The following is a 26,030-nucleotide window of genomic DNA, read 5'->3' on the forward strand; positions in this document are numbered from 1 at the left end:
CATGGAGACAGTTAAGTGGTTACCACTGTGGGCAACTGTGGGGAAATCTGGGAGACAGTGTGGAACACACTTTAGCTATCCTAAGAGATGAGGAAGATGGGTTACTTATCCATCAAATCATGTTAGTCACAGACTCATGGCTGCTTTTCGGGGGGCATTAGCCCCACCTGCACTGCTCACCTACCTGGGTTTGAGCCAAGAGGAGCTCCAGTGGCCAGAGAAAGCCTGCAGGCAAAAACTTGCATCAGACAGAGGCCTTAAGTTCATGTGTATGAAAATAAGTGCCAAGGAGATTTGGTGGGATCCCTGCAATGTCTGCTACAAATGTCAAGACTCTTGGCTGGAAACCTGGCCAGAATATGGTTCCACTTCCTGAAACCGGAAACATTGGTGGCCAAAGAAGAAGGAGCAGGCAAAGGAAGGGAGCTGGCAAAGGAGACTGGTGGAGCACTAGCGATTTAGGAGGGAAGCAGGAAATTGTGCTATCATGGGAGTGATGAGAAGTGACGTTTTAGAATGCCCAGTTAATACATAGCCCAAGAAACTAGAAATTCTTTTCTTAGATCATGGAAAGTATTTTAGAAAACAGTGTTAGTTAAATAACAGTTTATAGGCTTTAAACACCCCATACTGCACTGTACTACAAAATTCAAATGTCAAAGATGGAAAAAACAATATTCAACTAGACAAGAGTATGAGATAAGTGTTTCCACTCCTCATCTCTTTCTTTCCTTTCACTTAATGTGTGAATTATACAAACCAATATACTGTACAGACCACCTTATAGGAACGCTGTATTTGTTGAGGAAAAAATTAACATTCCTTTTCTTATCATGCATACAAGAATTATATGTAACCAAAGTCCTTTAGAAATACCAGGCAGATATTGCTGTTATTATATTTTGCACATGTATTTTGTTTGTTCTTCACATGCAGCTATAATTACAAAATTGAATAAGCTCCCATTTAAAAAATCACTTGCAGATATCATTTTTCACCTGTCATTGAGATCTTCATTGCATTTTAAAAATATTGAAAAATGATGCTAAAATTTATATATAGGATGTATCATTTAAAAGCTGGTTTAAATTCTAAGTGCTAATATTTCTTTTTTAAAATCCCTTTTTTCCCTAAGAAAAAGTATTCAAACATCTTTACACATAAACATATATTCAATGGAATTTTAAAATTCACTAATGCCTTTAATTTTAAAGATTAATTTTAAATGTATTCTGAAGCAACCTTTAAACCTACAGACTCCTTTCAAAGGAATTTATCTATGGGGAAGGAAGCCAGATTTTATAAAATATCTGTTTGGCGAAATATATTTTTTAAAGAACACAATAGGAGAAAAGAAATGCTTTTCTATTTTCATCAGCTTCTGCTAGTTTTCTGATCACATACTAAAACCCAGAAATAAAGCAAGTGCACCACCCCAAATGATTTTTCTTCTACATGCAAAATGCTTTTACCTTTCCTACTTACTGTCATCTCAACCTCTTTGTATTTTTCCCCATTTCTCAGACCTGTCCACTGGAAGCTCAATACTGTGGACTGGCCAACTGATTTATCTACAGAAAACTCATTTCCCCCTTGGACACATTCTCTATGAAATCAGAGAGAAAGGAACAAGGGGAGAGAAGCAGGACACGGGTGGTATATTTTGGATGTTCTGCCTTTTATCAACTAGGACCATGTGATTTCCTTTCAGACACTGACGGTTCCTGTGTGCAGCCCAATTTCTGATAACATAAAAGGCAAGTATGATATTTTACTTATACCCCTTATAAGGCCAGGAATATCATACCACCCATGAATAAAACTAAAAAAGCTAGCAGAGGACAGAGACTTGGAAAGCAAAGCCAAAGTGATCTTAGCATCCATTCTAACTTTGTCCAAAGGTAAAGCTCTTTCACGGCACCGAGAGGCTTCTTTCATTTAAAAAGTACATTTTTGTGCATGCACCAAAAATAAATAAGCACAGAAAATGTAATTTCACATCGATTCTTGTGTGTGTGTGTGTGTGTGTGTGTGTGTGTGTGAATGTGTTGAACTGGAACCTGATTATTCATTCCTAGCACTTAGCACACAGGAGGCATTCAGTTAATGTTTTCTAAATGATAGCCTCGTAGCAGACAGACGGGGATAGAATGGCATGTTGCCAGCAAAGATTTCGGGTAGATAGTAAATATATGAGGCTGAATCACAGGGTTGAAAACTAGCCCGCAATTTCCTTTTACAGACCCTTCCATAAACAATGTGCTTTTTCTTTTTCAGTCAGAGAACAGAATTCTCAAAGTGCTAATGGTATCATAACACTAATGGTCTAGCTGCATAAAGCGTAGTTTGATGGGGTATGGGAAGGACAAGATCTCTCTCTCTCTATTATAATTTGTTTTGGAATAGAACAAAGTGCTGTTCCCACTGGACTTTAAATAACGCTAAATTTTGTACACCCTCTGACTTTTTTCTATGCTTTTCTAATCATCTTCAAGAAAATGAGCTGGGAGATAAAGCCTGCCTATGTCTCCCAACTGCATTGCATTGCTGTAGTTTGAGCACCTTGCTTTGGTTCCCCTCCCCAGCCTGCTGTACATCACTCACATAGCAAATCAGCAGTTGAGGGGTTAGCTTCCCCAGTGACCTGCATGCAATTTTAACAGAGACCTGCTTAGAATCTTTAGGACCCCAAAGTGTATGATTCCTGCCTTTCTCAGTAAAACAGAGGGACTTTTCTGTCAATCTCTAAACTTAGATTAAATGGATAGTTGTCTCTTCTGCCCTGTTGTAAAACCAATAGCAGATTAGTAAATAGAAAATAAAATGAAAGAAAATCATTTTTCTGACTCTTACATCATTTTTTGAATCACATAGAAAATTAAATCTCTGGACATGCTGATTCAAAATGCTGCAACTCATTTAAAAAATGGTTATTTCCAAGTAGCACATATCAAAAGGTTCATCGTCAAAACCCTACAGAACACCCCCTCACAATCATGATTTCCTATCTTTCTAGTTCACCTGCTCAAATTGCTCTAATATAAATGTTCTTTAATGACACAAAGACCTCCAATCTATTAACATCTCCATTTGAATCTATGAACCAGCTTGCTCCCTCACAACTTCCCTTTCTCCCTTATCCATCAAGAACTCCATTGTCCATTTTTTTTATAATCACTTTCAGCATTTTCAACACCCTGTGAGAAATCCTACAGGAAGCTGCATAGAATGGTCACAGGATAAGGGAAAGAATAGAGGTGTGTGCCAACAGCACTATTTTTCCAAGAACCCAGAATCTGAGCTGGATCCAAAATGGTGGCTTGGAATAGATGGACAGTGTCCAAACTTCTGTATCCAGTCTTCACAGATTAGGGCTGTTTCATAATTTCTCTCGTGGCTGTACTGCCACGGATTCCTCCAGTAAAAGAAGGAATCCATATTTCGAGCACTTCCAGATCGGAGGCTCTAAATTTCAGCTCTGAATCAGCACACAGAGTGGTAAGAGATTGGGATTCCCCAGAGAGTGTTTGGGCCAGCATAGTGATCAACCTCTACCTTTCACCCTTACTTTGGGGGCTCTCAGGGCACCAAAGATGCTTATCCAGAACTGATGAGGCTAAGCACCGTCTCCAGGCCCTACCGGCCTCTTGCATCCTTGGTGGAGGCCATTAAAGAACATGGGCGGTGGCTCACGCCTGTAATCCCAGCTCTTTGGGAGGCTGAGGCGGGCGGATCATGAGGTCAGGAGATCGAGACCATCCCGGCTAACATGGTGAAACCGCGTCTCTACTAAAAATACAAAAAATTAGCCAGGCATGGTGGTGGGCACCTGTAGTCCCAGCTACTTGGGAGGCTGAGGCAGGAGAATGGCGTGAACCCGGGAGGCAGAGCTTGCAGTGAGCCAAGATCTCACCGCTGCACTCCAACCTGGGCAACTGAGTGAGACTCCACCTCAAAAAAAAAAAAAAAAAAAAAAAAAAGAGAAAGAAAAAGAAAAGAAAAGAACATGGGAAAGGTCATGCCCTTTAATTGTTTCTCCCTCCAACTGTCTGAAACTTCATGATTAGAACATCTTGTGACACGCTGAGCAAAAATGCTGTTCAGTCATCCTCTGTCTAGCTTAGGGTCCCCTGGTAAGCAGCCTCTGAGATGGGTTTGCATATAGAAGCTTTATCGGGGTTCAACATGTATAAAGAAAGGAAGCAGGATTGGGCAAAGGAAGGAGTTGAACTGAGAGATGCAAGCACAACAGAGAAATCAATCAGTCCTACAGTGAGCTCTCAGGCTAATGTGGCCTTTCAGAGTTGTCCTGGATTGAAGCAAGAGGGTACGAAGGCCTGGGTTAGTCAGCTCCCTTCAGTCAAGGGTGACTTTCAGAGAGGGACTTGGCTGTGAGCCAGCAGCAGCCAACACTCTCAGCAGGTCCTGAAGGTAGTGGGACAGCCTACTATAACATCCACTATACAAAGAGTGAAAGTGAAATTTCAACACTCTATGTACATTAGAATATAGATTTAAGTTCCAACTACTTAAAGCTATATTTCAAGGAAGAACATTTGAATTTGCTGGTTATCTCTCCAGTAAATTCCATTGCCAAATCCTCCTTCAGGGCCTCTGAGGCCCTTGAGGTGAAGCTGCTGTCCTCCTCTTCTCTGTCTCATCTGATCCAGATAAGCATGTCTTTCTCAGCACCCACCACCCCTCAGAACATTCACCTGTACATGTCTGCCTCCTTCTGCTTGGTGTACCCCTGAAAGATGGGCACATGTATTACCCATCTGTGTATTCCCACACCTAGCCCAATGTTTGGTAAATAGGGCACTCGATAAGGGTTTATTGAATGACTGAATGAATCAACGAATGAACAAATTTCTTTTTCTCCCTGCAGAAACAATGACATAGGGAAATACATTTGATGAAACGAGGACAACTCTTTTAGTGCACGCCTTTATGTGTATTTATCATCGGTGCTTAACAAGGGCTGTTTGATTTCCACTAACTGGCACAGCATAAAAGGGCTATTCTGAAACAGTCGACTATATCTTATGGGTTTCCTAAATAAACTAAACTCTATCACAGGATTTGAATGCAAAATACAGGGGAAATTAAAATGTAAAACATGAAACAGCTGTTTGATCAGCTGTTACAATAGGCTGTGAACAAAGGCTATACTCATGTTTTATCTAGATGAGTAAAAATAATTAATCATAGAAAATGGTTTGTTACAGGACTATTTTCTTTTCTTTTCTGCACAGAAACACAACAGTTATCTAATTAATGATGGCAAACTTCTGGAAGCACAGGCTAGATGGTACCCAATAAATTTAAAAGTACTATAAAAGTATATGTTCCCAGTAGATAATGGTAGGCATAAGGTAGTAATTGCAAAAAACAGCTTTCCTGCATGTTACAGAGAGCAAAATTTACTTGCCACCACTAAAATGTTACAAAACTGAAGATATTTTTAATTTCTGGTGCCTACAACTTCATTAAATTACGACTACAAACTGGTGAAGAATCTTGATTATCTCTGTACTGTCTGGGGAATCGTTGGGTGGGGAGGAAATGTTGGTTTCCTATTGAAATGGCTAAGAAGTCCATTATTACAATTCCATCATAAGGTAAATTGGTAAAACTTTCTTGGGCGACAATTTTGCTATAATTATTAAATGCCTTAAAAGGATTTCTAACATTTATCTCTGGAAATTCCTAAAGAAACAACCAGAATTATGTACAACAATTTAGGTTCATAACAGCTTTGTTGAAAATAGCAGAAAGTTTGAAAAAAACACAAATGTTCAGCAATAGGAGACTGATTCAACAAGTTGTGATACAATCATATGAACTAATGTTATAAAATCATGAAAAAACATTTAAGACATAGGTAAACATTCATAACATGTTGGTATTTATTTTTAAAGGGGATACAAATAAGTACAGTAAATACAACATAAAGTTTGCATAAAGAAAATATAGGTGGCAATAGTAACAGTGGTAAATATTTTATGGAGTTCAATTATGGATGATTTTCATTTTCTTTTTGCCATTTTCTATAATTTACAGATTTTCACAATAAATGTTTATTATTTCTGCATTCATGCTATTAAAAAAGATACTCACACCTCTCTAAAAAATGTCCTCAAACTGTAGATCATCAAGATGGAATGTGATTGCATCTTTCATTTCTATCAGTGGCCTTTCTTCTTATCAAATGTTTGAAGTAATTTTGGTTATTAACTAATTTGGTTATTAATTCTTAACTTTATCCTTCTGAAAAAAGATGCTTTGCTGGATAACAAAAGCTCTTCCAATGAGCTTGTTTCTTTAATGTAGAAAACTGGAAAATAACCCAAAGAAATGAGATATAACTAAAGACATAATTATCAATACACAATTTAATACACACACACAACTGGGATCACAGGAATAAAAAGTAGCCCAACTTCAAAATATGAAGTAAGGATTCCAAATTCAATTAAAAGAATCATTAAAAATGTTGGAGAGGTTAAGCAAAAGAGACGATTATTTAGGCTAGAAGGAGAGCAAATAAAACTAAGTATCTAGTAGGACATTTTCATCATTGTGTAATTCTGATAAACGTTATTGAGGAGGAGAGTAGAATTAAAAATGGCCTAGCTAAGAGATGCCTAACATAAGATTAAGAGCTCAAATTTCAGATATGAAGTGGAAATTAGATAGTATATGACATTTAAGATGCCATTAAATGGAGACTATGGTAAGATGACTAACATTTGAAAGGTCAGACCTACCTGAAGATGTTTTCTGATGGTGCCCCTCTCTCACAAAACAAAAGGTTTAAATGACATTTTTGTTTGTTTTTGTTTGCTTGTTTGTTTATGAGATGGAGTCTCTCTCTGTCGCCAGGCTGGAGTGCAGTAGTGCCATCTCGGCTCACTGCAACCTCCGCCTCCCTGGTTCAAGCGATTCTCCTGCCTCAGCCTCCCGAGTAGCTGGGACTACAGGCGCCCACCACCACGCCCGGCTAATTTTTGTATTTTTAGTAGAGACAGGGTTTCTTCATGTTGGCCAGGATGGTCTCGGTCTCCTGACCTCGCGATCCGGCCGCCTCGGCTTCCCAAAGTGCTGGGATTACAGGTGTGAGCCACTGCACCCGGCCGACAGTTTTTATATAACAAATAAGATGAACTATTCATTTTGTGTTTGAGATTGCCAGAGATACACGTTTTATCATTTAGTAAACTGGGTCACAGCCCTTGGGAAGAAAATCTCTGTTTTTAGTTTTTTAAAGAAGAAAAAATGTAAATACAGTCAAGTCCTTCAATCCCAATGATAAAACTTTGGAGGGAAGTTTGCAAAAATAAAATATAGGTGGCAATAGTAACAGTGGTAAATGTTTTATGGAGTGCCTACAACTTCATTAAATTACAACTAATTATTGTTTGTGATACTTCTTTTCTGGATAGGCTGCCAGCAAGACAGTGAAGAAAGCCAAGTGCAACTTTGGACACCTCCTTCTACTCATTCTTCCCTTCTTTCTATCCCCATTTCTCTTGAAACCTCCCTTGGGCATTCAGAATAACCCAATACATTATAATCAGCTGATCACCTCTCAATCCTTTCCTGAATTTCTATCCATGTTTTGGCTTCCCTGGTTATCAGGCACACGACCATCCACCTTATCTTTATAGTATAAACTGTCAATGGCTCCCTATTTCTTACCACAGGAAAACCTAACTTTTCACTTTGTTTTTCAATCGCTCATTTTTGGATCCTGCCCCCCTCCTACTAACTTTCCTTCCCATGTCTCCCCTTCCTTTTATTCTAGACAAGCTGGACTTTCTACTGTCCTGTAAATATAAAGATCACCTGCTAACTGAAGTCTCTGGCCCTATGATTTAAATGATTCTTCTCATCTTTAAAGCCTCTCTCTTCTCTACCCTCCCAAACCTGGACTGTTCTTCAGAATCTGTTAAATTCTACTCCCTTAATGAGACCTTCTCCAACTCCTGGGGTCTTTAATGATTCTTCTAACTTAGTCCTTGGGTCCCACAGTTCAGAATTCAATTATACATTAGTTTAATTGTTCCTTATTGCATGTATGTGCTAGTCTTGTGTCTCCATCTGCATTTTAAGTTTCCTGAGGCTGGGAACTTAGTCTTACTCTTTTTCTATACCTTCCTTCAGTAAATAAATGCATGCTGACTTAGGAAACATTGCTAACAGGGACTTGGCTTTCTGTATCTTTATGTACTGAGTTAACAGAGGAGGCCAAAGATGGATCCATTTTGTGAGCATGAAAACAGAAAGTAGAAATAGTGCATTCAAAGTATTAGTGATTCTAACCTCTCACCCAGCACCATTTGATCAGGTTGTCCTTCTGTTTGCATTTTCTCCTAAGGCTGAGGGCTCATCCTCCAGGACAGTAATTTTATTCAAAAGAAGGGGCTGTGAGGTCTGGAGCCAGCCCTTTGCACTCTCTAAATGTGCTTTTTCTTGGATGCAAAACCAGGTGATCTTAACTAGTAGGTAAAACTCTAAAGATGCTTCCATCTTCAGTCACCGATGATTCTATTAAACCAAAGTATTTTTTAGCTTGGTCTTCTAAGTTTGTTCCTTGAATATTCAAAATCAGGAAGGAATTTTATACCATTATGGCCTCCTCTTAGGGGAAATAACAACTTTTATGCAGACACACTACTAATAAGTTAAGCCCAGCAAATGAGATTCTTGCAAAACACAATGGTACACATTTAACCTGAGCAAATTTCCAAAGCATTCTCTTGTGGGGCTGAAAACACTCATTCTTCAGACACATATTACACCTGAACGTGGCCCCTCAATTTGGCTCACTTTTGCACCCTTCAAGGGTATTCGATCTTGCATGATTCCAGGGTGCCCTCAATTGAGTACTGCCCAGTGACTTGTACAAATAACAAAGTTAACATTTATTGAGAATTCTAGGAGTTAGCCCAGGAACACTCACCCGCTTTTCAAGTACCAAGAAAAATTGAAGAAACTTGGCTGAAGAAGTACCAAGACAAATTGAAGAGACAAGCTCTTTGAAAGAGCTTTTGATATCTAGCAGGGCATCTTTTGCAGAAGGATAAATTGAAGAATTAATAACCACATTTATTTATTTATTATTTATTTATTTATTGAGACAGAGTCTCACTCTGTCTCCCAGGCTGGAGAGCAGTGGCACAATCTCGGCTCACTGTAACCTCTGCCTCCCGGGTTCAGGTGATTCTCCTGCCTCAGCCACCCAAGTAGCTTGGGACTGGAGGCATGCGCCACCATGCCTGGCTAATTTTTGTATTTTTAGTAGAGACGGAGTTTCACCATGTTGTTCAGGCTGGTCTTGAACTCCTGACCTCAAGCAATCCACCCACCTTGGCCTCCCAAAGTGCTGGGATTACAGGTGTGAGCCACCATGCCTGGCCAATAACCACACTTATTAATAACAAAAATTCCCTCAAATATTTTTAAGAAGAAAAGCCACTGATATAAATGAAAGATGCAGTCACATTCCATCATTGTGATTTATACTTTGAGGAATTTTTTTGGAGAGGGAAGAGTATGGTGTTTCTGGAAACATGAGTTGCAGAAATAATACATATTTGTTGTGAAAATCTGTAAATTACAGAAAATGGGAAAAAATGAAAATCATCTGTAATTGAACTCCACAAAAAAACTAACCTGTTACTATTGCCACCCCTATTGCCCAAGCTCCACATTTAGGGGAACAGATGGGATTTGAACCCAAGTCCCAGGCCTCCAATGCCCTTGTGTTTAACAGCTGTGTTATCTTCCTTCCTCTTCGTATACAAATGTTTTGCATGTGTAGTTTCTGACATATTTATCTCTTAAAATACATATTAAAATAATTAGAGTTAAAGCCTTTTGTTTAAATTAAGCTGCTGACTTTCTCACATCATCTGTGTTAGTAAATCATATACAAGCCAAGAAAACAGGGCTTGGAAGCAGAATCTCTGTTACAGGCTAATGTTCTCCGAGTGTGCATGCACGCGTGTGTGTGTGTGTCAGTGCATTCAAATGCACAGCCACAAACCACTTCCTCAACCCAAAGTTTGACAGTGAGGAAGCTGGCACACTGGCACTTCAGACCACTAGTTGCTAGCGGACATTTTGTCAGCCTGATGAACAATAATCATCAATATCTATTGTGTGCCTGCCAAATGCCAAGCCACATTCCAAGCACTCTACATGTATTTTCTCCTTTAATTCTCTCAGCCACTCTGTGAAATAGATACCATTATTATCCCCATTTCCAAATGAGAAAAGTAAGGCATGGGAAGGTTAACTAACTATTTTGCCCAAGGTGGCACAGCTAGTTAGTGGTGGAACCAGGGTAGACACCATGCTCTTAACCCCTATGCTCCACCACTGCCCCTGAATGTATGGCAGGGAGCCTAGACCTCAATACCCAGTCAGAGGAGAAGAAAATTGTGACCATTGTCAATGCCAAGCCAAGCCATAAACCTGCCCTGGTGACTTCTGAGGACACATGGGGGCCTAGAAATTGTGACTCTAGTGGCAACTGGCTCTACTCACACAGCCCACCAACCGGCCCTAACACTGTGTCCCAGGGGTGTTAGAATCAAGCAGAAAGAACAAGGCTTTGTCATTCTTAACCTTCACAGAGCTTTTGTCATTCTAATCAAGCTCCTAACACCTTGCACAGCATGTAGATAACGCTTGATATGCTACCTTTTTATCATTTATTATTAAATAATATTATTAAATAAATAATATCATTTGTTATTAATGCATTTATCTTCTATTGTAGTTAAGACAGGAATCAAATGGCTGAAATGAAGACCAGATCAGAATTGGAATAATAGCCAGGTTGAGGTGAGGCTGAAGTACAGATCTAAGACTTCCAGAATTTCTCCTGAAGCGGAACCCAGTGGGTCTCAGAGCCCAAAGTGAGCCTGAGTTCCTCAGGCCCCTTGTGGGGGGATAAAGGAATGGGCTGAACCTGGATGAGGCTGAAGTCAGGCGAGTCTCTCCTGATGCCCACATGTATACATGGCGTCCTGTTGCCACCTTATCTATGCTGCACATCCAGAAAAATTATTGGTTGGTGAAAAGAAGTGATTACATAGAAATGCCTGTTTTTGCTCCCTTAGATTGAAAAACTCTACAGGACAAACAAGGATATATTTCCAAAAAGGTAGAGTAAGGCACCTATAAGCCAAAGCCGAAGTGATCACTGTTTATGGTCCTACATGTGCATTCTTTCCAATCCTTGAAACAAGCTGGCCAGGAAGGCATTATGAGTCTCATTTTAAAGATGAGGCAGCTGAAATACAGGGAGGTTATGTACCTTTTAAGGTTCCACATAGGTAAGCATAGGAAATGAGATTCATAACTAGTGTGTTTGACACTAAGCCTATTCTCCCCCTCCCAGTCTTTTTTTATAGGCAGTCTTTGTCTGTGGCCCACGCTGGAGTATAATGGCATGATCATAGCTCACTGCAGCCTCGAACTCCTGGACTCAAGTGATCCTCCCACTTCAGCCTCCAGAGTAGCTGGGACTACAGGTGCATTCCTCTATACCCAGCCTTTGTGTGTGTGTGTGTGTGTGTGTGTGTGTGTGTGTGTGTGTGTGTGTGTAGAGACCATGTCTCATTACGTTGCCAGGGCTGGTCTCGAACTCCTGGGCTCAAGCAATCCTCCCGTCTCAACCTTCCAAGTTAAATCCTATGTTCTTTTAATATGGCTGTATTACCTCTGTGTATTCTTTCCTTGACTAGGATATACAAATTTTCAGGCATATCTATATAATTATTATTTTTTAGGACATTCAAGTGGGTTACAGGAGCCCAGGGAAGTTCTCCATTTTTCTTCACCAAAGGTGAGAAAGAGGCTTTGCCATTAACATATGGGCCACATCTGCCCACCACACACCTCAACTCATAACCTCTTGTGAGCCATCTCTGACATTCCCTGCCAAAGCCAGTACCACTAGCCTGCAGCCAGGCTTGCTCTCCCTGCCACAAAGATCACCTGCCAGGTGTTGGTTACAATTTGGAAGTCTGGTTCCAACACTTCCAGGGATCTCAAACAAGTTCCTGCCACCCTCAAATGACCAAATCTCCTCTCCTAAGTCTGGCCAAAACTTTCTTGTTTCTGCTTCAAGTTGCCTTTTTTAGTTTTTATTTTGGGGATTGAACAAGAACTATTCCAGAATTGCAAAAGATAGTTTCCATGGTTCCACCCACCCAAACACTAAAACTGAGAGACGCGGGACAGATGCAACGTGCTGCTGTCCAGTTCCATGTGGGAGATGTCATTGCTCTGCCAAGTCTCTGGAGATGATCTGCCCCTTGGGTAAAAGAGATTTCAGTGAATACTCATTTATACACCATACACATTTCTAAAAAGTTAGTCTACAACTATCTTGGAACTTTTAAAACATCAAAAAAGAAAGTTATGTATTAACCAGCTATCCTCCCAGTATGTCTCTGTTTATCCCAAAGGGAGTGATTAAAATTTGCTGACAGCTTTAAAAATTATCAGGGAATTGCCAGAATGTCCCAAGTTTAATAATTAACAAAGCTTAGAATGCAGAGTCAAATCCAGAGACTTTTAAACATAAATCATTGTGTTGGTCACCTACTAATTCGAAAATTCTACACACTACACTCTTGATTTTGGCCATTTCATCTACTAAAACCTCTATCGTACACATCTGTAACCCCAATTTCATTCCAACTGCTAGATTTCTCTCCTTGGGTGTCCTCCCAGAACCTCCAACTCTAGACGTCCTATCTTTTCCCAAAACCTTCTCTCCCTCTTCTTCATATCCTTCTTTTTGCTAATATCACCATCAGATGTGACACACACCATTTGATGCATGGCACTCTGTGAATAAAAAATCATCAGTGCTATTCATTGATCACAGAAAGAGCTAAACCTTTCTGATATACAAGGCTCCCCATAATTCATCCCAACTGACTTTTCTAGCTTTCTCTCCCACCAGACCCCTCTGGCAACTCTCCGCAATGAAGTTCTTAAGTTATCCTACACGTTAGCATGTTCTTTCACATATTTGTGGTTTTATACAAGCTGCTCTTTAGTTTAAAAATGCTTTCTTCATCTAGTCCCCTGGTGAATTCATATTCATCCCTTAAGACATAGTTCAGATGTCACCAACTCTGTGACTTCTTAGATTTTCTCAGACAGAGTTTGATGTTCTCTCCAATCACCTTCCCTAGAATTTTTTATATGCACTATTAAAGCACCTATCATATGCCAAAGAGTAGTAATTATTCTTGACTGTCTTCCACATCAGCTTGTGAGGGCCCCAGGAACAATGGCCCTGTATAAATCATCTTTTATTCCTTTGGGGACAAAATGTGGAACAGGAAGTAAATGTTCATTGAATGAATGAATAATGAATCAATGAATGGACCCCTCCCATGGCACGCACCACCTTCTACCTTGTATTGTCTGAGTATCCCATCACCCTTCTTGAATTGACAAGTCTTCCGGGGCAAGAACAACATGATCCATTTTTGAATCCCCTACACAGCCTCCCTCAATTCCTGTTGTCTGAATAAATGAGTAAAACTCTTGAGGGGCTTGTGCCATATTTCAGACTCTGCAAAGCTATTTTACTCACATTGTTTCACTTGCCCTGTAATCCAGCAGTGACTAACTGGTGTTATCCCCATGTAGCAGATGAAGCAATTGAGTAAGACTGGGCCTTGGAAGGCTGCTTTCTTGGTTCTTAGAACAATGCCTATTCCGTGGAATGTTCTTGAGAAAAGTCAGATCTACTCATCAGTACCTTGTTTTGATCAGAGTTCGGGAGGATGAATGCAGAGGTTTCACCACTGCTTGCAAAAATAGTTAAACCCTTATCTACCTTTTCCAGATGAGTCTAACATGAGTAATGTGATTGAACCTGAAGGTGTGGAGTATGAATCAGAAAGGGACAAATCATGAAGGGAAAATAGAAAAATCTGAATCCATTGGGTATACTTTAGTGAGAAAATGACTTCGGGGGCCTGAAAAGAGAAACTTCAGCTTCCGTAAGATGGGGTGCTATGCAAGGCAGCATCAAGAGGCACTTAGTAATATTTTCTAAAACACCTAAGTAGGTATGCTTTTAAGTCCAAGTTCCTCTAGGAGAGAAGATGTCAAAAATACTGAAAGAAAACTGAATTTATACACAGCCTTGGCCAACCTCAGCATGTTGATTACGCATCTATGTACCTGCAACACCAGGCACAGGGCCTGGCATGGGCGAGCTCACCAGAGCCTGCTAGACAGATGTGGTAGCCTGAGATCCCACCCAAAGGGGAGAAAGGCTGGAGCAGAGGCAGGAGGACGGGACCATGGTCAGCACCAAACATCCAATGCCTTGGTTTTTTCTCCAGCCACAGGAGAGTCAGAACAACTCTGTCCTGCCCTCCTGGCAGGGAGCAAGGCCAACCCCTACTTCCCAAAGGCCACTTGAGAACTCCTTAAGGCAAGTCTTAGACAATGCATCCACGGGTCTGGAGGTGTCCTAATTACTGCTCAAGTACTAGGCAGCGTTAGGAGGTGGGCCAAAGCATGCCCAGGGGGCCATTAAACAGGCTGTGCTGAGAGCATCATTGATTCCCATTGACCCTATCCCATAGGATCTGCCTGATCCTCCACAGAGGGTAAGTTCCACCACTACCCCCATCCCTTCTTCTGGCTTCTATTTTTCGGTGCCCTTGGTATGTACACAGCCCCGTGTGGCTGAGGGGGTAGTGTCTGTCCCCATCCTTGCCAAATATGGGCTAGGCCAGAGAACAAAGCTGCAGCTTGGCCACCCTGCGCTAGGAGTGGGGTGGGGTGGAGTGGGGGTGCGAGAGGCATAAGACGAAAACAGGCATTTGCCAAAAAGACACTGCAGCCTCAAGTTAGATCCGTGACAATCACAGAACCTCAAAGAATCAGGAGGGCCTGGAAAGTCTTTGGCAATCGATTGGCCAGGCTCCAACCTCTTCTGTTCAAGGTCGTTTTCCTGACGCCAGGACAACAATACGATGTGGTGCATGCTTGCTCTAAGCGAGGGTGCGGAGTGTCCAGGTCAAGTTGGAGCAAATGACTGACCTTTGTGCCACCTCCCCACCCCTTTTCCCTGGCTTCGAAAATTCCAGCAAGCGAAGGCCTAGCAGCCTTCTGGGGGAGAAGTTCAAAGTCTGGCCCCAGAGCTGCAACAGGCTTCCAGCCTCTGGCCTCTGCGTCCGGGAACGCACCCAAAATTGCCCCCAAAGGAGGGTTCAGTGCACGGCGCTCTGGACCCACTAGAGCCCTGCCCGTGCGTGGACAGTCTGGGGACTCCAGGGTCAGCCCCTGCCCCACGGCCGCCCCCCGCGTCTCCCCCAGGCAGCCACCTGTCCGAGCGCGTGAAGAGGAAGGAGGGCGCACAGCCGCGACTAACCTGAGATGCCGCCCCCCACCACGACCACGTCGCATTTGTTGCTCATGGCGCTCGCCCCGTTCCAGGCCTCCCTGGTGCCCGCTGCTCCGTTTTCTGGGCCTCGATCCCAGTCCTGCCTGCCAGCCAGCCCGCCCGCCTGCCCGCCGGCCTGCTGCGCGCTGCCCCCGCGCACCAGCGCCTCGGCGAGCCGCTATATTACCCGCCCCGGGAGCCCGGACGCGCAGCCCCGCCCGCCCGCCTACGCGCAGGCAGGCCGGGTGCAGCGCAGGGCTACCGCCCCCGCCCGCAGCTCTGCAGCCCAGGCCCGGGGAGGGCGGGTGCCTGGGCGGAGAGGTCACCTAGGACCTCAAAGAGTCCCGCCCCAGAATCCCCACTCCTCAGCCTTCTGCACGGTATTTTCCCATCAGCCTCCCTAGTGCACTATCAGGCTTGGCGGCTGGGAGGACGACAAATTGGGGTGTCTTCCTTCAGGGCCCCAATTACTCCTTGGGTGTAGGGCAAATAATAAGAAACTTCCATTGAGTGATTTCAAGGTACCAGGCACTGTGCTCAGTACTTTATGCATGATTCCTGTTCAAGCTTACAACAATCCATTTTGCAGATGAGGAAAACAAAACATGGTGAGTGACAACATAAGATAAAAAGTCAGAAAGAAAAAAAAAGAAAAGAAAAGAAAAGCTAGGAAGATTCCAAGACCCACTTTGGTTCACCACACAGTACTACCATTTCTTGGCATTCCCAGCCCACCTCACCCTACTTCCAAATACCCACTTCTTTCCCCACTCCCCCTACGTGATTAAGTCAGGAAGGCTCCTCCCTAGCATCACAAATGCCGCACCTTAAATACACTCTTAAGCAATGCAGTGTGTCCTTGGTGGAAGCTGTTGAGGCTAGACCCCAGGAGACTAGTGGCAGCAGGGAAGAGGTGGTGGATCGGCATTGTGGGATTCAGAGCCCCCAGAAGCAGCAAGCCAAGTTACCTGTGTGACCCTGGAACGTGGGTCTGAGGAGCCTGGTTTAGCCAAACACAGGGATGATTCAACAAGATTATAGGAGTTTAAGCTAAGGTGACTCCAGGGAAAACAGAAGTTTATGTCTTCTGGACAGTAGGAAAGCCACCTCTGAGAACTAAAAGTGGGAAGCAGCAACATAGAGTGGCTTTTCAAGAAATAAACAGGTGAAGTGCTTCTGTTCAGGCCTGAGAGGGGCTGGCTTCAGATCTGGGGAATTTGATGAGAACCTGAAGCAAACCTCTGCCTCATCCCACACCATTCCCTGTATCTACCTGCTAGCAAGGTATCCTGAGCTTCTGCTGTCCTCAGACCAGAAGACAATTTGGGCACTTCTGTGACTGAGTCACAGGTGACAGGAAAAGTCTTTGTCCACCTCTGACTTCCATCTGTCCTGCTTTGGTATAAAACAGTCAGACCCTGTGCCTGAACCCCGATCCCTACCTCATGTCCCCACTGCAGAGAATGAAGCTACCTCACCCTGCAGACAGTTTGTGCTGACCTCCTCCTTGCCATCCCCTATCTGGTCCACTTCTGTTCACAGGTCCCTGAAGCTGTGGGCTTCTTGGCTGTGGATACTCTTGTCTCCCCACCTAGCCTGCAAGTGAATTACGTGCCAGGTGAGGTAGGATGAATGGAGAGGATCTGCTACGATTTGAATGTGTCCCCCAGATTTCACGTGTTGGAAATTCAATCCTCAATGCAACAATGTTGGGGCATGTTTAGGTTCCAAGGGCTCCATCCTCATGAATGGATTAATGCCACTATAAAAAGGGCCTGAGACAGCAAATTTGACCTCTTGCTCCTTCTAACCCTCATTGCCCTTCTGCCATGGGATGACATATTGGGAAGGCCTTTGCCAGATGCCAACATCTCATCTTGGAATTTGCAGACTCTAGAACCATGATACAATAAATTTCTCTTCAATGTAAATTACCCCCCTTAGGTATTCTGTACTAACAGCACAAAATGGACTAACACGAGATCCTTGTGGGATCTTCTTGGAATCTCTTTTGCTTAGTTCCAACAGTGCAAGTCAGCCAGGAGCCTGGGGATCTAAGACTTTGAATAAAAGGCAGACTGATAAACCCTTCTCTATGTCCAACTGGCAATGAGGGCAGGAGAGGAACCACACGGTTCCACGGTATCTGGAGAAAATTCATTAGCAAACAGCATTTTCCCCAAACAAAGGTAATCAGTTACCTTGTGCTCCATGAGGTATATTTTTAAAAGGGATGGGGGCGGGGATTGAATTAGAACCCAGGACTTGGTCATAGGAAAAACAGCAGCCACCTGTTGTCCCCACATACAGGCAGTCATCCAGATCCATTCAGGACCCTCAGTCTCTTAGGTGGGATGATTTCTGAGGTCTGTCTTCTCCATCTGCATTGTGTGGCCAGATGAAAAGCAGGACTTTTCAAACTTGAACGTGCATACAAATCACCCAGATTTTGGGTGGGGTCTGAGAAGACACATTTCTAACAAGCTCCAGGTGATGTCAGTGCTGCTGGTCCATGGACCACACACTTTGATCACATTGTCTATTCCAGGCCTCTGCCTCCCCATCATTTTGAGAACCAGTTCCATGCTCTAGAGCCCCTTACCTATTCCAAGGTGCTCTTTGTAAGAAAGTGTCCATTCATTATACCAGCATTTATTAAACACCTGCTATGCTGAGCCCTGGGAGAGAGATGAAAAGGATGGAGTCTGTCCCTGCCTTCATGGGGCTCATGCTCTGTCAGGGAAGACATACAGGAAGAGTGATCACAAGCATAATTCTGAATATTGCCCTGGAACATAAAGCAGAGCTAGATAACCCAGCCCAGGCAACCACAGAGGACCTCCAGGAGGAAATGACATTTCTACTGGGGCTTGGAGGATGAATAGGAGTTAATTAGCTACTGAGGAAGATGAGCACTCCAGGCAGGCTGATCAGCAAGTGCTAAATTGAGAGGCAAGCCTGAGGCTGGAATAATGGAAGAAACATACACAGGCTAAGGTAGAAAGAACATCTTTGGCTACCTTTATGACTTATCACAAATACCACAAAATTAATAGTGAAGAATACGATGATAACAGTAGATGATTAACAATAAATACAATGATAGGAATCATCACTTATTTTTGTGTATGTTTCTGTCTTCCCCTCCCAACTAGATAATCAATTCCTGCAGGAAGGGATAATACATTATCTTTTATTCATCCATTCAAGAATAATTTATTTAGCAACAACTGTGTGTCAGACATTGTGCTCATCATTAGGTATATGCCATTATAAACAAGAAGCAATGTGAATTCTGGGAAAACTAAATATGGAAACAGACCATTACAATAAACCTAATTCACGTTCCAATGGAGCAGTACTCAACAGCTCTAACCAAAAGGCGCAGAGGAGTGCAGTTTGCCCCTAGCAGTGTTTGTGTGCCTTTTCAACTTGATGAAATCTATGTCCCTTTCATCAATTAAAATGAACTTACTTTCCTTTCATTTTTTTATTAGAAGATTCCCAAAGAGATAAAATGTTCTTATTACTTCTTTCTTACTGTCCAGCTTTTCATTAACGGATATTTCAGCGAATGTCTCATGATGCCACAGGCGGTTTCAATAAAGAAGTAGGCTGTGCAGAACCGAGTTAACCAGATATTATCTAAGTTGTACATTTCGCTTTTTTTTTTAATGCAGGAAGCTTGACAGGGGATAGAAAATTTGTTTTAAAATTAGATTCTTCAGAGCTTTCCATTTTTTCCCCAATGACTCTGTTAATCTTTTTAAAAACATATAGAGGGATAAAGTGATGAAAGGGTCAGCCGTTACAGCCAGGATAGCTTTTTAATAATGTTAAATTGGAAGTGTTATAGGGCTCCTGGTTCTGCCCAGTGCAGTGTTCATCATCAGCTTGGATCCTAATCTGAAAGCATCCAAATCTTTCCCTTGAGGTCAATGAGAAGGTGGTAGGGGACCCTTCAATGGGGCAAGACCTTGCTTTTGGACCCAAGGACTTGTTTAGGGGGGATCACACATCCTCAGGCAACACAGAAGTTGGAGGAGCCCAGCTTCAATCCAAGTCAAAGCCTTTCACAGGAAAATGGGCTACAGAATCTAGGCCCACCTCAAAAGTCCACAGGCTGGTTTAAGATGCCAAAGGAAAGACCTACCCCAGAGCCAGGGATTGGTCAGGTATTTGATCAAAGTAAAGTTGGCAAGGAACAAGTCAAATGACAGGTGGGCATTCACAACTCACCTCAATAGACCGACAGCCATGTGAAGGTGCTGACCTGGCTTATAGAGACAAGATTGAGACAGAAAGAAAAATAACTTTTACTTTCCAAAGAACCAGAATATGGCCCTTTTCCTTATGGTTCCATTGTCATAGTATGAGCAGGACAGGAAACATAGGGGCACATTACAGAGGGGTTGGCCCCAGAACATACAAAGTCAGGCAGAGACACGAAGTCACAGGTCTTCGGAAAGATAGAGGTCATCCCCAAACATGCTGTAGAGCATGTTGAAGAAAAACAAGACCTTATTTGCATTATAAGTGCTAAGCAATCTGCACCCAAAGTGAATTTTTTTTTTTTTTTTTTTTGAGACGGAGTCTCGCTCTGTCGCCCAGGCTGGAGTGCAGTGGCGCGATCTCGGCTCACTGCAAGCTCCGCCTCCCGGGTTCACGCCATTCTCCTGCCTCAGCCTCCCGAGTAGCTGGGACTACAGGCGCCCGCTACCACGCCCGGCTAATTTTTTGTATTTTTAGTAGAGACGGGGTTTCACCGTGTTAGCCAGGATGGTCTCGATCTCCTGACCTCGTGATCCGCCCGCCTCGGCCTCCCAAAGTGCTGGGATTACAGGCGTGAGCCACCGCGCCCGGCCGTGAATTTTTTTTAACAATGAGTGATGTCAAGACTAAGAATATTTCTACAACTTGGCAGGGTATGGTGGCTTATACCTGTAATCCTAGCACTTTGGGAGGCTGATGTGGGCAGATTGCTGGAGCTCAGGAGTTTGAGACAAGCCTGGGCAATATAGTGAGACCTCATCTCTAAAAGAAAATAATAACTTAAAAAATAAAAAAGAATACTTCATAACTCATACATGGGGCCTTAAACAAGGAATGATGTATCAGAACAGATGACATGAAAAGAACTGTATGGCACACAGAGGAAGGTCAAATAGCAAAAATTCTGATCAAGAAGTGAAAATCAGAACAAACATTTCTTAAGAACATTGGGTCAAGGATTTTCACCAATTCTTTTAGTAAAAAGGAAATTAAAAATAAATATTAGGGGCCGAATACTAATTATTGGTTGTTGAACAGAGTTATTTTGAATGAATTTTTCTGCTTTATATAATTCTAACTTCATAGTGTAAGCTCACTGATGCAGAATCAACTATTTGGTTACATTTATGTAGCCTTGAGTTAAATAATCTCTCCATGTTTTGTTATAAAATAGATATTTATGTCATGTAGACTCCTGATGATGATTGCAATCAAGCGTCTGGTAACTATGGGTAATCAGATAAGAAAAGTAGCTCTTCTTATAGATGGCTACTGTAGTAAGACATATTCCTGGCTGGGAGAGTTATTCGTTACAAAATGATGCTCATAGCTTGGACTTGTGTTAACTTGAACTCTTCTAAGTAATAGAAAGCCAATTTTTATGAATGATTGAAACAAAGTATTTGTTTGTATGGGAGACGGCAAATTAGAGACACTACAGGAAGTTAAAGCCTATGGTTGAGGGTAATGTGTCTACTCCCACAGAACTGAGGATTCTATGCTCACAAATCAACCAAAATCCAAGAGACTGTGTCACAGCCGGGAATACCTGGGAAACGAACGGGAGGTATTCTTATATCTGAAAGTTTGTATCCTTTGACCAACATCTCATTTTCCCATCCCCGAGCTTCTGGCAGTCGCCATTCTACTCTCTGTTTCTATGAGTTTGACTTTTTTTAGATTCCACGTATAAGTGAGATTATGCAGTATTTGTCTTTTTCTGTATAGTCTTACTTCATTTAGCATAATGTACCACAGTTTCTCATCCATGTTGTCACAAATGGCAGGATTTTATTCCTTGTTATGGCTGAATAGTATTCTACTGTGTATATATACCACATTTGCTTTATCCATTCATCTGTTGTTGGACACTTAGGTTGATTCCATGTGTTGGCTATTGTAAATAATGCTGCAATGAACATGAGACTACAGATCTCTCTTCGACATACTGATTTCATTTCCTTTGTATATATACCTGGAATATATACAAAGGGTTATAGGGTTATATGGGTTACATATCAGTTCTATTTTTAGTTTTTTTGAGAAACCATCATGTCAGCTGTGGTGGAAATTTCCACCAACCCACCAACAGTGTACAAGGGTTCCATTTTCTCCACATCCTCACCAACACTTATCTCTCTTTCTCTCTCTTTTTATAATAGTGCATAAGGTGATATCTCATTGTAGTTTTGACTCACATTTCACTCATGATTAGTGATGCTGAGCACCCTTTCAGGTGTCTGTTGGCTTTTTGTATGTCTTATGTGGAGAAATGTCTATTCAGGTCCTTTGCTCATTTTTTAATTGAGTTATTTGATTTTTTTTGTTTTACTGTTGAGTTGTATGAGTTCCTTTTATATTTTGGATACCAGCTTTTTATCAGATGTATGATTTACTAATATTTTATCTCATTCCATAGTAACCTTTTCATAGTGTTGACTGTTTCCTTTGCTGTGCAGAAACTTCTTAGTTTGATGTAGTCCTCTTGTTTATTTTTTATTTTGTTGCCTGTGCTTTTGGTATCATATCCGAAAAACAACAACAACAACAACAACAACGAAACACTGCCAAGACCAATGTCAAGGAGTTTTTTTTCCTGTTTTCTTCTAGGTGTTTTATGGTTTCAGGTCTTATATTTAATGAAGTCTATATTCCTTTTTTAGTTAATTTTTGCATACAGTGCATGATAAGCGTGCAATTTCATTATTTTGCATGTGAATACCCAATTTTCTCAACACCATTTATGGAAGAGACTGCCCTTTCTTGATTGTGTTTTCTTAGCACCTTTGTCAAAGATTAATTGACTATATATGCATGGGTTTATTTCTGGGATCTCTTCTACGTTTCATTGGTCTGTGTGTCTGTTTTTATGCTAGTAACATACTGTTTGGATTACTATAGCTTTATAACATAGTTTGAAACCAGGAAGCGTGATGCCTCCAGCTTTGTTCTTCTCTCTCAAGATTGTTTTGGCAATTTGGGTCTTTTGTGTTTCCATATGAATTTTAGGATCATTTATTCTATTTCTTTGAAAAATGACTTTGGGATTCCTTGAATCTATAGATCACTTTGGGTAGTATGAATATTTTGACAATATTAATTATTCAATCCATAAACAAGAGATACCTATAAAACATATTTTAAAGCTTCTATGACTAAAGCAGAGTGGCATCAGTTCATGAATAGACAAAATATTCAACAGATTGGAAATTAAAGAAATCGATTCTACTGCATATAGAAATTTATCATGTAATTAAAAGGAGCATCACAAATCCGTGAGGAAAAGATGGAGATTGTCATTTCTCCATAAATTTTATTTTACACAGTCTCAAACTTACAGAAAATTTGCAAGTACAGTACAAAGAACCTTTTATTCCCCTGAAGCATTTGAGAATAAGTTGTTGACATTATGTTCTATCACTACCCCCAGTACTTTAGTGTGTATTTTCTATGAACAAAGTCATTCTCCTACATAACTACAATATGGCCCTCAAAGTCAGAAAATTAACAGTGAATTATAACTACCAACTAATCCTCCTATCTCATTCAATCTTTGCCAATTGTGTCAATAATACCTTTTCTAGCAAAAGAATCCAGTCCTGGATCACATGTTGCCTTTAGTTGTGCAGTCTCTGTAGACTCCTTTAATTTAGAGTAATTCTCAATCTTGCCTTGACTTTTCATGACCTTGACACTTTAGACGAATTTTGTATAATTACAAGACATTTTGTAGAATGTCCTTTAATTTGGGTTTGTCTGATGTTTCCTTGTTATTAGATTCCTAATGTGTATCTTTGGCAGAAATATTATAGAGGCACATTTGTGTTCTCCTAATTGCCTCCTATTCTGTGGTGCACAATTTTAATTTGTCCCATTACTGGTGATGTTAATTTTGATTTCTTGGTTATAGTGGTATCTGCCAGGCTTCTACTATAAAGTTACGCTTTTTACTTTTGTAGTAATTATTTTGTGGAAAAGTACTTTGAGACTATGTAAATACCTTGGTCTTCATCAAACCTTCAATGTATTCACCTATTTATATAAGTATTAACTCACAGATTCTTATCTTATTCAATGGGTTATAATCCATTGCTAACTTTATTTATTTTCATACTCAAATTATCTGCGAGTTAGCCAGTGGGTATCCCTTCAAGATGACTTCTCTGTGTCTAAAATTTCCCTCAAAACGTAGTATTTAATAAATGGTATCAAAATAACTGTATAGCCATAAATAAAAAGATAAAATTGGATCCATTCTTCACATTGTACACCAGGATACATTCCAAATAGATCTGGAATTTAAATGTAAAACAATGAAACATGATGAGTGAAATGCTACATAAACTGAGAGTGGGAAAAACTTCCTTAACACTGACTCAAATGCAGAAGTATCAAAAGAAAAGATGAACAAATGTGATCAACCTCGCTCTTGTGGTGTTCACATGATGTCCAGGATCCTTTACCTGGCTTCAAGGCATCCTGTGAGCTGACTTTAGTCTCGCCTGCTTTCAGCAGCACTCCCAATAATTCCACAACATAGATCCTCTTGGGCAAGCCTCCTCAAGTTCACCCAGGCCCATTCCAGCCTCTGCATATTTTCCAGGAACAAGGAGAGAGCCCTTCCCAGAACCCAAGCAGCTGGCACCCTCATCTCTGACTTCCCAGCCTCCAGAACTGTGAGAAACAGACTTCCATTGTTTAAGCCACCCAGACTGTGGCATTTTGTTATGGCAGCCTGAGCAGAAGAAACACAGAATGGCAGGCTCTTTTTCTCTTCTACTCTTAGTCCTCCTCAGGCTACATTTTTTTAAATTTTTTAAATTTTGTTTACTTTTTCTGCTCATGTACCCTTTCTGAGTCACTTTGCTAAAGACTCCTGTGCCATCTCTGTTACTTCTGCATGATTTCTTCCTTCTTGTTTCCCTGGTCACATGGTTTCCCAATTTCCCAAGCCTAGCTACTAAGCTACTTTGGTGAAGCCTTTCATGTTACTGGGAATGTTGCCTTTTCTCTCTCAGTAAATCAAATGACCCATTAGCCAGTCCTTGAAATACCTTATGCCCATAAAAAATCTACAGTGGAAATGTCTTCAAATTTTACTGTGATTTCTCTAATAGATAGTCTTGAGTTTAGGTAGTTGGGGGTGGGGCGGATATTTTAAAATTGGAAAATTTTAGCTAAAGGATTTTTAAAAGGAAGCCGGCAGAGTTCAACTAAGTCCTTTACACACTTTTTGAAAGAAGCGATGTAACAAAGCCTATGGTCTCACTTTGGTTTCTTGTGTGTTACTTGGAAAATTGCTAAAACAATGGATTTTTAACATTCTTACCATACACAAAAAGAATGATAAGTTGGGGAGGTGATGGATATGTTAATAGGCTTAATAGAATCTTTCTATTCTACAATGTATACATAGATCAAAACACCACATTGTACTCCATAAACATATACAATTATTATTTGTCAATTAAAAATAAGTGAATAAATATTATCGGTTTTAAAAAAATGTTCTGTATGCTATAACAACTTTTTCACAGCTATCTGGCCACGTAGAGTAAAACTATGATTATGCTAAGGATTCCAAGATTCTCTGAACTCCTAGGGTGCTTTCTAAATTGTCTAACAGAAAAAAGATAAAATTATGCTCACTATAGAGACCCAACCAAATGCAGTGTGTAGACTTATTTGGATCCTGATTAGAGGAAACCAACTGTATTTTGGGAACAGCTGAGGAAACTTGAATATGGGCTAGATGACATTAAGAAATTATTGTTCATATTGATATATGTCATAACAGCATGGTGGTTATATTAGAAATGTCCTTGTCAAATAGAGATGCATACTTAAGTATTAGAGGATGAAATGACACAGTGTTTGAGTTTTGGTGTAAAGCACTCTAGGAAAAAAAATAGTGGTGGCTTGTAGATAAAACAAAACTGGCAAAACAGTGACAGGTGTTGAAGCTGAGTGAGAGGTGCATGGGGGATTTATCATATTATTCTTTCTACTTGTATGAATTTATGAAAATTTTCAGAATAAAATGTTTTAATAGTGTATTGACTATAACTTTATTAAACATATTTTACTATGCTCAAATGATTTGAAAGTTGGTAACCAGTTGGTAACTTTGTGCAACTAGGATGAGTAATAGAGGATTTGCTATAGTCTAAAGAAAATAAAGTTTTTGCATATTTCTTACTCTGGTGAATCATTCAGTTTATTTTTTCTCCACCTGGAAATTCCCTGGAAAAAATACAAATAAACCTTTCTACCTCCTCAAGACACATGAAAATTTAACACCTTTTAATCTTTAGAGGAC

At 41.0% G+C, this 26,030-nt stretch overlaps 1 protein-coding gene across 2 annotated transcripts in view; it reads right to left on the bottom strand.

Moving 5' to 3' along the window:
- Nucleotides 1–15,635, bottom strand: part of MAOB (monoamine oxidase B) — a 115,496-nt gene extending 99,861 nt beyond the window's left edge. Inside the window, exon 1 of one of the 2 annotated variants that reach the window (XM_003317433.4) lies at nucleotides 15,428–15,635. In XM_003317433.4, coding sequence (XP_003317481.2) covers nucleotides 15,428–15,473 — 46 coding nt within the window. In that variant the 5' untranslated portion in view covers nucleotides 15,474–15,635. The remainder of the gene's footprint in view (nucleotides 1–15,427) is intronic. The other variant, XM_009438967.4, reaches the window with a different exon arrangement.
- Nucleotides 15,636–26,030: the final 10,395 nt, after the last annotated feature.

Source organism: Pan troglodytes, chromosome X (assembly GCF_028858775.2).
Source record: "Pan troglodytes isolate AG18354 chromosome X, NHGRI_mPanTro3-v2.0_pri, whole genome shotgun sequence".
NCBI classification, from domain to species: domain Eukaryota; kingdom Metazoa; phylum Chordata; class Mammalia; order Primates; family Hominidae; genus Pan; species Pan troglodytes.